Here is a 13327-nt window from a genome sequence, read left to right as displayed (position 1 = left end):
GTGACCCTGTGTTAGGATAGAGCAGGTTGGGAAATGACTGACTGACTGACTGTAAAACAAAGCAGTTGCTTCAAAGCAACATCTGCATGCCTCTAAGAATGTGTGCTACAAAAACTATTCATTCCTGCAAACACAATGAACTACCGGTTAAAGTTCAAACGTTATGCACAAACAGATAACGATAAAAACATAGCTTCAAGAATGATGGCATAATGTACATGTCTTACCTGCACAGCGCTGTTAAGAAAACAACTGTTCTGTCCTGGCTCATTAAGCAAGCCTTTTGTAGGAGCCAGTGATAGCATACTCCCAGGCTGGTAGGATTTTCCCAGATTGCTCCCAGGTTTCCTGAACAACCTGACCCATGCCATTTGAGTAACGTTACGCCGCACAAAGAAAAGAAAAACTTAAAATAATCCCAAAGGAAGTAAACTGCTTGTGAAGCAGCAGCTGAATGAAGATGTTGCGAAACGTTGAGCAGCTGTTGAGGATTCCTGATGTCTGTTGCTCACGGCTCTCTGCCTGCGCATTGAGAGAAGAAGTCAAATTTTTCTTAGCAGGTTGCAAACTTAAAAAACGGATTCTCCGACTCCCTTGGACGGCTACCTAAGGGAGTGCTTTAAAAGACAGTACAAAAATGAAAAACGAATGGCAAGCTGTCATTCTCACCACAACCAAAACCTCCAAGTGGCTTCAGCAGTAATTGCAGCGTAGGAAACCACTGCTCAGTTTTCTTCATGAGCCTCCTGATGATCATTATGCTTGCAGAAAGAAAAATAAAAAAGCAGCGTGAGCGTCTATGTTGTGTAAAGCGCAGTGTGCTGCCGACACCCCACCTCAAGGCAGCTGCCGAGTTTCATTGTCTTCACTTTGGCCACTCATTCACTTGTAGGCACTTGAAGAAGAAGAAGAAGGAGGAAACGCATTTGGCAAAATGTTGCATCCACGTTTTCGGTGCAGTTTTATTTTATGCAGTACCTAGAAAAAAAAAAAAGAAAAGAAAAATACCATTTCTGCATTCGATGAGGGCATTTCAGTCCTGAATAACCAACTTGTGGTGATCATTTAATTACTGTAAACATATAGTGCCCTCCAAAATGTTTGGCACAAAGACACATTCCTCCTTGATTTCCCCACAGTTTAAAATTAAAATTCAAACAATTCAGACGCTGTGATTAAAGTGCACATTGCAGACGCTAGGTACCAGCGTCACAAACATTATGGAGAGCGCTATACATCATCATTTTCTGTCAAAACATGTAAAATAAAATGTAATAATAAGCCGACAGTTTAAACTGCATAAATAAATAATGAATTATTTGTACCTATCAAAAAGCATTTCATGATTAACAAGCAACGACGTGGCTAAAAAAAAAAAATGTATCTTTTTGTGACATATGCAGTTGAAGAAAACATTAACAATTAATAGTTGTTTGATAAATTAGATGTGTGAAAAATGTTAATGTGTGACAAATAAATGAACATTAAAAGAAAAGTTTTTGATCATACTATTGCACATTGCATGGAATAGTATAAAAGAGAAATATGTACTGTACCTTAAATCAAATTTGAGGTTTAATTCCATTCTATACCATTCTATTAAATTACTAAATGACAAGAATTTGAAAATTCAGTGCCTAAATCTAAACATTCATCTTACAAGGTGTGATGGATACCGGGGATACCAGGGTACCCCAAACCTCTGAACAGTAACAGAAGGTTTATTAAATTCACCTCCTCAAAAGTAACAAACGCACACAGACAGGTTGTCTCTCTCTCTCTCTCTCTCTCTCTCTCTCTCTCAACAAACCACAACTCCTCTCACCTCCGCACTGCCCTCCTCCAGCTGAGTGTTGCTTATGTCCTCCCAGCTCCGACTCGCCTGGATAAGGTAGTGCGGCCCCTTTTATTGAGGACCTGGGAGTATTTCAGGTGTTAGGGCTCCTGCCCGATGGAGTACTTCCGGGTCACACAAAAGTCCCATATTTGTGGGGGACAGCACATCATTCTGCAGTGCCCCCTTGTGGCACACCCAGACCCCAGCAGGGATGTGCTGCCGAACCACAACTCCCAGCATTCCCTGCTGGTTTCTGAATGGGCACTGAGGGGGAAGGCTGTTGCCATCTAGCACCTGGGGGGAATGAACGTTCTCCAGGGACAGTCCTTCCTTGTCCTCTTCTTTCATGGCAAGGGATGGCGTTAAATCCAACTGGGGTGCCTTTATGTTCCCTTGGGGCCACCCATCCAAGTAAGGGATCTTTCTGACTCCTAGCCGGGACGCCCGTCCATCCTGTGTGCTTCCTAAAAGGCTATAAATTTCATGCCTTCCACAAACTGTTGCAAAGTATCAGTTAGGTTTACTTCTTCTTCTTTTGGTTGCTCCCATTAGGGGTTGCCACAGCAGATCATCTTCTTCCAGATCATCCTGTCTTTTGCATCTTGCTCTGTTACACCCATCACCTGCATGTCCTCTCTCACCACATCTTTAAACCTTCTGTTAGGCCTTCCTCTTCTCCTCTTGATTGGTAGCTCCATCCTTAACATCATTTTCCCAATATACCCAGCATCTCTCCTCTGCACATGTCCAAACCAACGCAATCTCGCCTCTCTGACTGTCTCCCACCAGTCCAACTTGAGCTGACCCTCTAATGTCCTCATTTCTAATCCTGTCCATCCTCGTCACACCCAATGCAAATCTTAGCATCTTTAACTCTGCCACCTCCAGCTCCGTCTCCTGTGCCACCGTCTCTAGGCCATATAACCCAGCTGGTCTCACTACCGTCCTGTAGACCTTCCCTGTCACTCTTGCCAATCCCCGTCTGTCACCAATCACTCCTCACACTCTTCTCCACCCACTCCACCCTGCCTGCACTCTCTTCTTCACTTCTCCTCCACAATCCCCATTACTCTGTATTGTTGATCCCAAGTATTTAAACTCATCCACCTTCACCAACTCTACTCCCCTCATCCTCATCATTCCACTGACCTTCCTCTCATTCACACACATGTATTCTGTTTTGGTGGTCCTACTGACCTCCATTCCTCTCCTCTCATATCTCCACCTCTCCAGGGCCTCATCGACCTGCTCCCTACTCTCCCTACAGATCACAATGTCATCAGCAAACATCACAGTCCATGCGGACTCCTGCCTAATCTCGTCTGTCAGCCTGTCCATCACCATCACAAATAAGAGAGGGCCGAGAGCCAATCCCTGATGTAATCCCACCTCCGTCACTGCTACTGCAGTCCTCACCACAGTCACACTTCCCTTGTACATATCCTGTACAACTCTTACATACTTCTCTACCACTCCGGACTTCCTCATACAATACCACAACTAAGGATTCTAAATGCAAATACATTGGTAAATATGCAATCAGTATAAGCAGCGTTTATAATAAATTCACAAAGGCCAGCAGAGCAAGACAACCGGAAAACTCAAATAATGAAATTTACTGCTCTCGACAATAATGGCTTACAGAAGGTCAGAGTACAGCTGAAATGAACCTTGTTTAAAATGAGAAGATTAATTAATTTGGGTTAACAAAATCAGTTCTTTACAGACTTCAAACAACGAAAGAGAACACGGACACACGTACAAGCACACACAATCTGCATGTTGTCCTTGTGTCTACTTGGGCTTTTCTTCTACATTCCTAGATTTCAAATTGAACCCGAGTGTATGTGCATTTCCATGTGAAACCAGCATTCCGTCCAAGGCGAGAATGTTTGACCTGGATTTGGAATAAGCAGATTTGGAAATAGGATGAGAGGGTAAATTGATTATCTCATCGATTTACTTTCCGGACAGGTTATCATTTTCAGACAAAAGTCCCTTTCTTACAAACAGTAGTTGGAGAGTTACAGAATCAGCTGCTTTTCAACTACCGTAATGCACAACTTTCATATCTCATGGTAATAAAATTCTTTAAATGCGCCTCTCTCGATAATGCCTTGGCATTTTTCCCAGCCTACAAGTCTTCTATCATTTATGCTTAATCTCGAACATGGCATCGCTGCTCCTCTCCAGTGTTCAGACCCTTTGCTATGACACTTGAAATTTGGCTCAGGTGCATTCATTAGAACAATTTGGACAAAAACAGGCCATTCAGCCCAACAAAGCTCGCCAGTCCTATCCACTTTTAAAATAACATCAAGTCGAAATTTGATAGTCCCTAAAGTCCAACTGTATACCATACAGAAGTGGTCGTAAGACTTGTCAGTTGTCACAATCGCCGAAAATTTCATAAAAGAAGGGTACAGGAGAAAGTAGGGTGAAATGACACCTTGTCTCCTGTATCAATCTATGGCTAACGCGGTACAACACTCTACTGCTATAAAAGAAGGGTAAAAGCTGAACTTAGGAAATGTTTGATAAGGACAAGAATGTAGTGGAAAGAGACTTTTAGTTTGGGTATGTAAGCTAGCTATGTTCTCTGTTACAAATAGCTCATGTCTTTTAACCAATCAGAATAAATGTCAGATGAGTGTGTATGGCTAATGAACCAATCAGAATAAGTGTCAGGTATTACACAACCATTAATCCATCACTGTCAATGTAAATAAACGTAATCTCTCTCTCTCTCTCTCTAATATATATATATATATATATAAAAACCCAACGTCTGTCGGTCTGTCCGCTTTTCATGAGAGAACAGATTTAGATTGGGTTTTTTTCAATAATTTGCTTGAACATTCCGGTTGCTTTTACGACTTCTCTCATTTCCCTAAATATCATAGTTCGCTTGCAGGAGCGATATATTCATTCTAATCCAAGACAGAGGCTAAGGGCTGCGGGGAGGGAGAAGCGTGACATCAGGAGTGGGGAGCCGAGCGGGGCCCTCCTCACTGTCCTGTTTCACTAATATGTGGGCGGAGTCACTAGTTGTTTATAAAATACAAGCCTGTAACTTTGCTCAGTGACCATTCCATCACAGGTTGCTGTGAGGGAGTGCATTGCTCTTCATGAAAACAAATTAAAAAGACACAATGAACAAGCTTCCTCCTGCCTGGTTTCTGACTTAGAGGTTCTAGGGGAACAATTGTCTTTAATATATATAGAACTCGCAAAATACCCGCGCTTCGCAGCAGCGAAGTACTGCCTTAAAATTTTTAATAAGAAGAAAATAAAACCTTTTTAAACTGACGGAAAATATACCAATAATTATTTGTTAAGGATCTCTTTGTATGCCACATTGTGAGTTCGGCCCTCCGGTTGTAACATGACGAAGCTGCGCTGAGCTTACTCTTGAGCATGTAACGTACAGTTGGCCATGTGAACAGTAATCTTGTTTCAAATCTCACAGCTTGGATTGCTGCTGTCGTAATCGGTTTGAGTTTCATGGTTTGTTTCAATGACGACAGTATTTGCAGGACTTGTGTTGAAGTGACATTCGGCATCTATCAAGCGTTGTAAGCACACAACCGGATTCATCGATAAAATCACATCCAGCTTTTGAGAGTTTAAACATTCATAAACATCAAAGTGTCCACTACTGAAATCGTCACCTGTCAATCTAAGATGTTTAAGAGGCATTGGCTGTTGTAGAAAGGTGTAAAATATTTGGCCATTTCAGTACACTTGAAAGCGAGAACCGAACAATTCAGCGGCAGCCATCAACTCAGATGCAGATCCATAGGTGAAGGGCTTAAGCATTTCACTCTTCTAGTGCTCCTGTGTAGTCTAATTATCTCCTGTACCGTCATCAGTCCACACCTTGAACCTGTCCCAGTCAATCAATACATAAGACACAATGGATATCAAGAGTGAGCCTGATATGGCCGTGCAATATGTAACACAGAGACTGGAAAAGGTAGGTGCCATCTCTGGGCATGGAAACCACTCGGTAAGTGACAGTTCTTTGATCGATGGTGATCACCTCGATAGACATGTTAATGGGGGTACGGTTGGAATGATAAAGGAAATGGGTACCTGAACAATGTAAAGTAAGTCTAAAATACCTACACAATAACTATAATCGTAATAAATGAACAATAAAACACCGGAGAAGCTGTGGATTAAATAAAAAGGCTGTAGTTATCAGCAGGAAGACGTGAATCCCGTGGCGAAGCAAGGAAGGGAATGTAGAGACCGGAGCGACGGACAGCCTTATATAGGCAGGCAGCCAACAACGTGGGAGGCATTGAGATGGGGGACCCAACGCCGCCTCACACGGTGACCGAGCTGCAGGCTATGGACGTATATATGTACGTAAGTAGGATTCAGTTAGCGTTGGGAACCCGCGTACCAAATTTCTTGAAGATGGGCCCATAAGTAACAAAGACCGTTGAAAAGTTCAATATGGCGGCTGACAGTGGCATCATACCAACGAAATAAGTACGTACATTGGTTTCGCTTAGCACAGAGAAGTCGCCTACCAAATTTCGTGAAGATGGGGCCATAAATAAGAAAGTTCAACATGTTGTCGACCGTTATGACCGTTACGCGTAGAATTTTGAAATGTAGCCTGCTTAACTTTTGTAAGTAATCTGTAAGGAATGAGCCTGACAAATGTCAGCCTTCTATCTACACGGGAAGTTGGAGAATTAGTGAAATTGGAAACTTCAATATGGCCGACAGTGGCATCATACCACTGAAATAAGTACGTACATCGGTTTCGGTTAGCACAGGGAAGTCGCCTACCAAATTTCGTGAAGATGGGGCCATAAATAAGAAAGTTCAACATGGCGGACGTTGTCGACCGTTATGACCGTTATGCGTAGAATTTTGAAATGTAGCCTGCCTAACTTTAGTAAGTAAGCTGTAAGGAATGAGCCTACCAAATTTCAGCCTTCTACCTACACGGGAAGTTGGAGAATTAGTGAAATTGGAAACTTCAATATGGCGGCTGACAGTGGCATCATACCACTGAAATAAGTACGTACATCGGTTTTGGTTAGGGCAGGGAAGCCACCTACCAAATTTCGTGAAGATGGGGTGAGCCTTCTACCTACACGGGAAGTTGGAGAATTAGTGACGTTGGAAACTTCAATATCGCGGCTGACAGTGGCATCATACCATCGAAATAAGTACGTACATCGTTTTCGGTTAGCGCAGGGAAGCCGCCTACCAAATTTCGTGAAGATGGGGCCATAAATAAGAAAGTTCAACATGGCGGACATTGTCGACCGTTACGTGTAGAATTTCGAAATGAAACCTGCTTAACTTTTGTAAGTAAGCTGTAAGGAATGAGCCTGCCAAATTTCAGCCTTCAACCTACACGGGAAGTTGGAGAATTAGTGATGAGTGATGAGTGAGTGAGTGAGTGAGGGCTTTGCCTTTTATTAGTATAGATTAATTTCTTCCACAAAAGCTGAACAGAGCAAAGCACAGAATTGTCCTAAAAGAAAACCTGCTCCACAGCACACTGCACCCAAACTTGGCAAAAGGTTCACTTTCCAACAGGACAACATGGGAGTGGCTTTGGGTCAAACATTTTGAGTGGCCCAACCTGACGTCAGGCTTGAACCTAAATAAACATCTCTGGAAAGACCTGTACAATGGCTGATCCAGCTCTCTGTCCTCCAAAGGTCATGAGAAAAGACTATTTCCCCTCTGGGATTAATAAAGTGTATTAAATCAAGCTATCTGCCACTCTCTCCATCCAACCTGACAAAGCTTGAGAAAATTCCCAAATCCAGGTGTGTGACGTTTGTCGCCTCAGACCCAAGAAGATTCCATGGAATGGCAGCCAAAGGAGATTCAACAAGGTGCGGAGTAAAAGATCTGAATACTTGTATCAACTTGAAATTTCTAATTTGTAATAAATCTGCAAAAAAATTCTAAAATCTTGTTTTTGCTTTGTCATTCAGGGAATTTTGAGTATCACTTCACGAGGTAAAAAATGAACTGAAATGATTTTAGCATTGAGCTGCAACAAATTTGTCTTGAATTGTAGGAGAACTATTGAAATCATCAGAAAAAAAAATTGAAATGCAGAGATGTCAGGTAATTGAAAGGAACGACTCTGGGCGTCTCTCTACTAGGAGGATTCATTTTCCCGACATGCTTGCATCGCTTCAGCATTAGCGGCTAAGTGATTATTTTTCTTCGGATGTTTTGTTTTGCCGACGTGCTCAACTCACTTACATATCTTCGGAGGTGGAGCCCTTACCCCGACTCCACCTCTCGCTTTCGGGACGGATGGAAACACACACTTCCATGTGTAGACGTTTATATGTAAGATATGTTGCAGGTTATTAATTTTTCTCAAAAATGTCAAATCTATTGTAACACTGATGATGAGGTCACTACATTTAAAAAAAAAAAAAAAAAAGTGGGACATTCAACAAAAATTGCTGCAGATCAAAATAAGGAACCACCCAGTGAGGGCAACTGACTCCGCCCCTTCTGGTTCAATCACCATAAAAGCTCAGGCTTCCTGGAAGAGGGTGTCACTTTTGGCAACAGCCACCTGCCAGACGGAGCTCCTGAGAAATGGACTGAGCATCAGTGGCTAACCAACCAATATATTTTCATTCAGTTGGTATCAAAAATGTCTTCATCTCTCATGTACCTTTGCCATGTGCTTTATGCCAACAAAAGAGCCTCCCAAAAAAAGGCAGCACAGTCAAGGAGTACACTACCTGTTGCACCTCATACTTTCACTATACTAAAACAGATAAAATGTTAGTATATCACAACTAAAGAGGTCTAATTTAAGGCCCAAATTATAAACGCACAATAAATCAAAACTAAAAAAACGCCTGAATCTTGAATTCAGCAGGAATGTACTTGAAAATACAATGAATACCCATGCACCAAAATAGCATGTCTCTGAACAAAAATCTCTTTCAGGTCCGTTAGCCACTTACCACGCAAAGGGAGGTGTCGCTTCTCGATTCTCTGTGTCTCTTTCAAAAGCACACAATCACATGCTGTCTGACTAATTGGGCGGAACGGAGTCGAGACATGCAGTCATCCCAACCTACCTCTCTATGAGCTTGAAATTGAACAACTGCTAATTGTGACTCACATCAACTTTTTCATTCTAAAAATACCAAATCTGCACTTGAATACTGAAAAATAACCAGATTGCACATCAGTGGTGGTGCTTTTGTTACACAACTCCCCAAAAAAAGAGAAGGATGCTGAAGGAGTGTTTGCTTTAAGCCTGACCCAAGAGTGAAGCCAGAAGGCCGTGTCACCTTTTCACAGAGTTGCTTGGAATGTTGTTTTGCATTCACTGTGTAGGCTTATGTTTGAATCAGTTTTTACCTTGTTCTTTGTGTGTTTTAACAAATCTGCATTTAAAAGTGCACCAGTTCAATATTTAGTAATTTGTATAATCTATAATTGCAATTAAACTGAGAACTGTTGACAGAGTTCTATGCTTGCATTCAGTGAAGAGCATTATGTTTTATTTTTACTACATTTTTTCCTATGGGAATAATTACGCTTATCTAATCCAATCATATCTATACAAAAGTAAGATGCATTGTGAGGCTACCATACTGACTCATACAGGTTGGCCCTCCTAGGGGACAGGTGTATTTATAAAGAGTGGTGGCTCTGTGCTGGCATCAGGAGGTTGCCGGTTCAAATCCCATTACTGCCTGAAGAGATCCTACCCCATTGAGCCCCTGAGAAAGATCCTTAACCTGAAAATTGCTCCGGGGGGGCTATACAATGGCTGACCCTGCGCTCTGACCGACCCGACCCCTTTCTTTCTTAGAAGACCAAGTTCCTTTAATGTGGGAAGGGACATCCTTCATATCTTCTACAACTCTGTGATAGCCAGTGTGCTGTGCTGGGCTGGACACATCACTTCTAGGGAGGGACACAAAATTATTAAAAGGGCAGGTTCAGTTATGAGATGCACTCTGGACCCCCAGAAGTGTAGCGAAGGAGAAAATTAAAATAAAACTGAGTGCCATTGTGAACAAAGCTGCACATCTTCTCCATGACACCCTAACAGTGAGGACCTAAACAACAAATTATTCAGCAAAAAATGAGTGATGAAACTCAACGGATGCTCCTTTATATCAACAGTAATATGCCTGTAAGTAAGGCTGACAAGTCAGAAGTTTTCTTTCTTTTTAAATTTTCTTCCTTTTTAGTGATTCTGTTGTGCTTTCAGACCATAATGTGCATGTGTATTTTTATATTTATTTATAGTGGGTACGGAAAGTATTCAGACCCCCTTCAATTTTTCACTCTGTTATATTGCAGCCATTTGCTAAAATCATTTAAATTAATTTTTTTCCTCATTAATGTGCACACAGTACCCCATATTGACAGACAAAAAAGAATTTTTGAAATTGTTGCAGATTTATTAAAAAAGTAAAACTGAAATCTCACATGGTCCTAAGTATTCAGACCCTTTGCTGTGACACTCATATATTTAACTCCGGTGCTTTCCATTTCTTCTGATCGTCCTTGAGATCACCTTCATTTGAGTCCAGCTGTGTTTGATTATACTGATTGGACTTGATTAGGAAAGCCACACACCTGTCTATATAAGACCTTACAGCTCACAATGCATGTCAGAGCAAATGAGAATCAGGAGGTCAAAGGAACTGCCTGAAGAGCTCAGAGACAGAATTGTGGCAAGGCACAGATCTGGCCAAGGTTACAAAAAAATTTCTGCTGCACTTAAGGTTCCCAAGAGCACAGTGGCCTCCATAATCCTTAAATGGAAGACGTTTGGGACGACCAGAACCCTTCCTAGAGCTGGCCGTCCGGCCAAGCTGAGCTACCGGGGGAGAAGAGCCTTGGTGAGAGGTAAAGAAGAACCCAAAGATCACTTTGGCTGAGCTCCAGAGATGCAGTCAGGAGATGGGAGAAAGTTGTAGAAAGTCAACCATCACTGCAGCCCTCCACCAGTCAGGGCTTTATGGCAGAGTGGCCTGTCGGAAGCCTCTCCTCAGTGCAAGACACATGACAGCCCGCATGGAGTTTGCTAAAAGACACCTGAAGGACTCTGAGATGGTGAGAAATAAGATTCTCTGGTCTGATGAGACCAAGATAGAACATTTTGGCCTTAATTCTAAGCGGTATGTGTGGAGACAACCAGGCACTGCTCATCACTTGTCCAATACAGTCCCCACAGTGAAGTATGGCGGTGGCAGCATCATGCTGTGGGGGTGTTTTTCAGCTGCAGGGACAGGACGACTGGTTGCAATCGAGGGAAAGATGAATGCGGCCAAGTACAGGGATATCCTGGACAAAAACCTTCTCCAGAGTGCTAAGGACCTCAGACTGGGCCGAAGGTTTACCTTCCAACAAGACAATGACCCTAAGCACACAGCTAAAATAACGAAGGAGTGGCTTCACAACAACTCTGTGACTGTTCTTGAATGGCCCAGCCAGAGCCCTGACTTAAACCCAATTGAGCATCTCTGGAGAGACCTAAAAATGGCTGTCCACCAACGTTTACCATCCAACCTGACAGAACTGGAGAGGATCTGCAAGGAGGAATGGCAGAGGATCCCCAAATCCAGGTGTGAAAAATGTGTTGCATGTTTCCCAAGAAGACTCATGGCTGTATGAGCTCAAAAAGAGGGCTTCTACTAAATACTGAGCAAAGGGTCTGAATACTTTGGACCATGTGAGATTTCAGTTTTCTTTTTAATAAATATGCAACAATTTCAAAAATTCTTTTTTTTGTCTGTCAATATGGGGTGCTGTGTGTACATTAATGAGGAAAAAAATTAATTTAAATGATTTTAGCAAATGGCTGCAATATAACAAAGAGTGAAAAATTGAAGGGGGTCTAAATACTTTCCGTACCCACTGTATGTATCTCTTTATTTAAAGAGCTTCTGTAACAAACCAAATTTCTCCCTTGGGACAAGTAAAGTTCTATCTACCGAATTCTAAGATTTCTAAAACCAACTAGATGCACCACTGAGGATTTAGGTGTGCCATATTAAGTGATGTGAATACTTGCACCTTCAATTACTGTAATTCATTTGGACCCTTCTGCTGTGATTTGCTTTATCCTTATAACAGGGATTCCCATACTCGGTGCTGGGGACCCCCTGTGGCTGCAGGTTTTTGTACCAATCAGCTTTTGCTTTTAATTGGACTTCTGAGCTAATTAAGTGAACTGTTATTTCCCAGATTCTGTGTTTTGTGAACAATCTAGAAAATAGACAATTAAGTTTGGTAAAAAAAATAAATAAATAAATATTAAAATGTACTGTTTGAAAGGGTGGCACGGTGGCGCAGTGGGTAGCACTGCTGCCTCGCAGTAAGGAGACCTGGGTTCACTTCCCGGGTCCTCCCTGCGTGGAGTTTGCATGTCCTCCCCATGTCTGCGTGGGTTCCTCCCACAGTCCAAAGACATGCAGGTTAGGAGCAATGGCGATCCTAAATTGTCCCTAGTGTGTGTGCTTGGTGTGTAGGTGTGTGCCCTGCAGTGGGCTGGTGCCCTGCCTAGGGTTTGTTTCCTTCCTTGCACCCCGTGTTGGCTGGGTTTGGCTCCGGCAGACCCCCCTTTGACTCTGTAGTTAGGATATAGCAGGTTGGACAATGGATGGATGGATGTGCTGTTTGCAATCCAGTCTCAGCCTCGTTGGGCCACATGTTTTGGACGTGCACCAAATTAATATCATTTTGAACCAAAATCTTTAAATGCCTTTCGGACAGCCTTGGTGTCACAATCCCTCCTATTCCACTAACAGCTGTGTCTGGTGGACTCCCAGATGGGCTTAAAGTGGAGAAGTACAAACAAATTCTAACAACCTTTGCTTCACTATTAGCACGTAGACTTATCTTGCTCAACTGGAAGAATCCCGATTCACCTTTATTAAGTCAGTGGGTAACCGATATTATATGCCAACCAGTAACGATAACATGCAGTGAATACACTTAACTTGAGCATTCCTAGTTTTCCTCTTCTTTCTCTGTACGTTTATCATTCGTTCTCTCAGAGGTTGATGCGCTTGCTGCTTCCTGAACAGCTCTTCTTCTCTCCACCCTAGCGGCCCATTTCTTCTCTTCTTTCATCAGCATCTTTTCACGTTAAAACCGATTACGTCAGTGTTTGTGGTGCAATTACTTAGCACGTTTTCCTTCATTTTTCACTTAAGCTGACACTTAAGTCTTCAATCTGCCTCAAGAATGATTCAAGATATGAAGAGGTAGGGAAAGTGACGGCGAAGGTGGTAGGGAATGAGAACGGTGCCAGTACACATGTGCCGCATGGCTGTCCTGCTGCGTGCTGCCGAGAGTTGATTCTACAATAAAATAAAAATAAAAAGAGGAATAACCTAGGAGGTCAATCCTCATCCGAAAGTGGTTAGTAGACGTCAAGTCGTATGTGTGCACCAACTTTCAGGTCAATAGGTCAAACAGTTTGCAAGCGACAGGTGATTTAAAATC

General features: G+C 42.4%; 1 protein-coding gene across 1 annotated transcript in view; it reads right to left on the bottom strand.

Annotated features, from left to right (window-relative positions):
* Positions 1-13327, bottom strand: part of LOC120533083 (inactive ubiquitin carboxyl-terminal hydrolase 53-like) — a 134786-nt gene that overhangs the window by 70576 nt on the left and 50883 nt on the right. Inside the window, exon 2 of the mRNA XM_039759738.1 lies at positions 228-978. Within this exon, the coding sequence (XP_039615672.1) occupies positions 228-371 (144 nt within the window). The 5' untranslated portion in view covers positions 372-978. The remainder of the gene's footprint in view (positions 1-227; positions 979-13327) is intronic.

This window comes from Polypterus senegalus, chromosome 7 (assembly GCF_016835505.1).
Source record: "Polypterus senegalus isolate Bchr_013 chromosome 7, ASM1683550v1, whole genome shotgun sequence".
Taxonomy (NCBI): domain Eukaryota; kingdom Metazoa; phylum Chordata; class Cladistia; order Polypteriformes; family Polypteridae; genus Polypterus; species Polypterus senegalus.
This window is presented reverse-complemented; position numbering and strand designations above follow the sequence as displayed.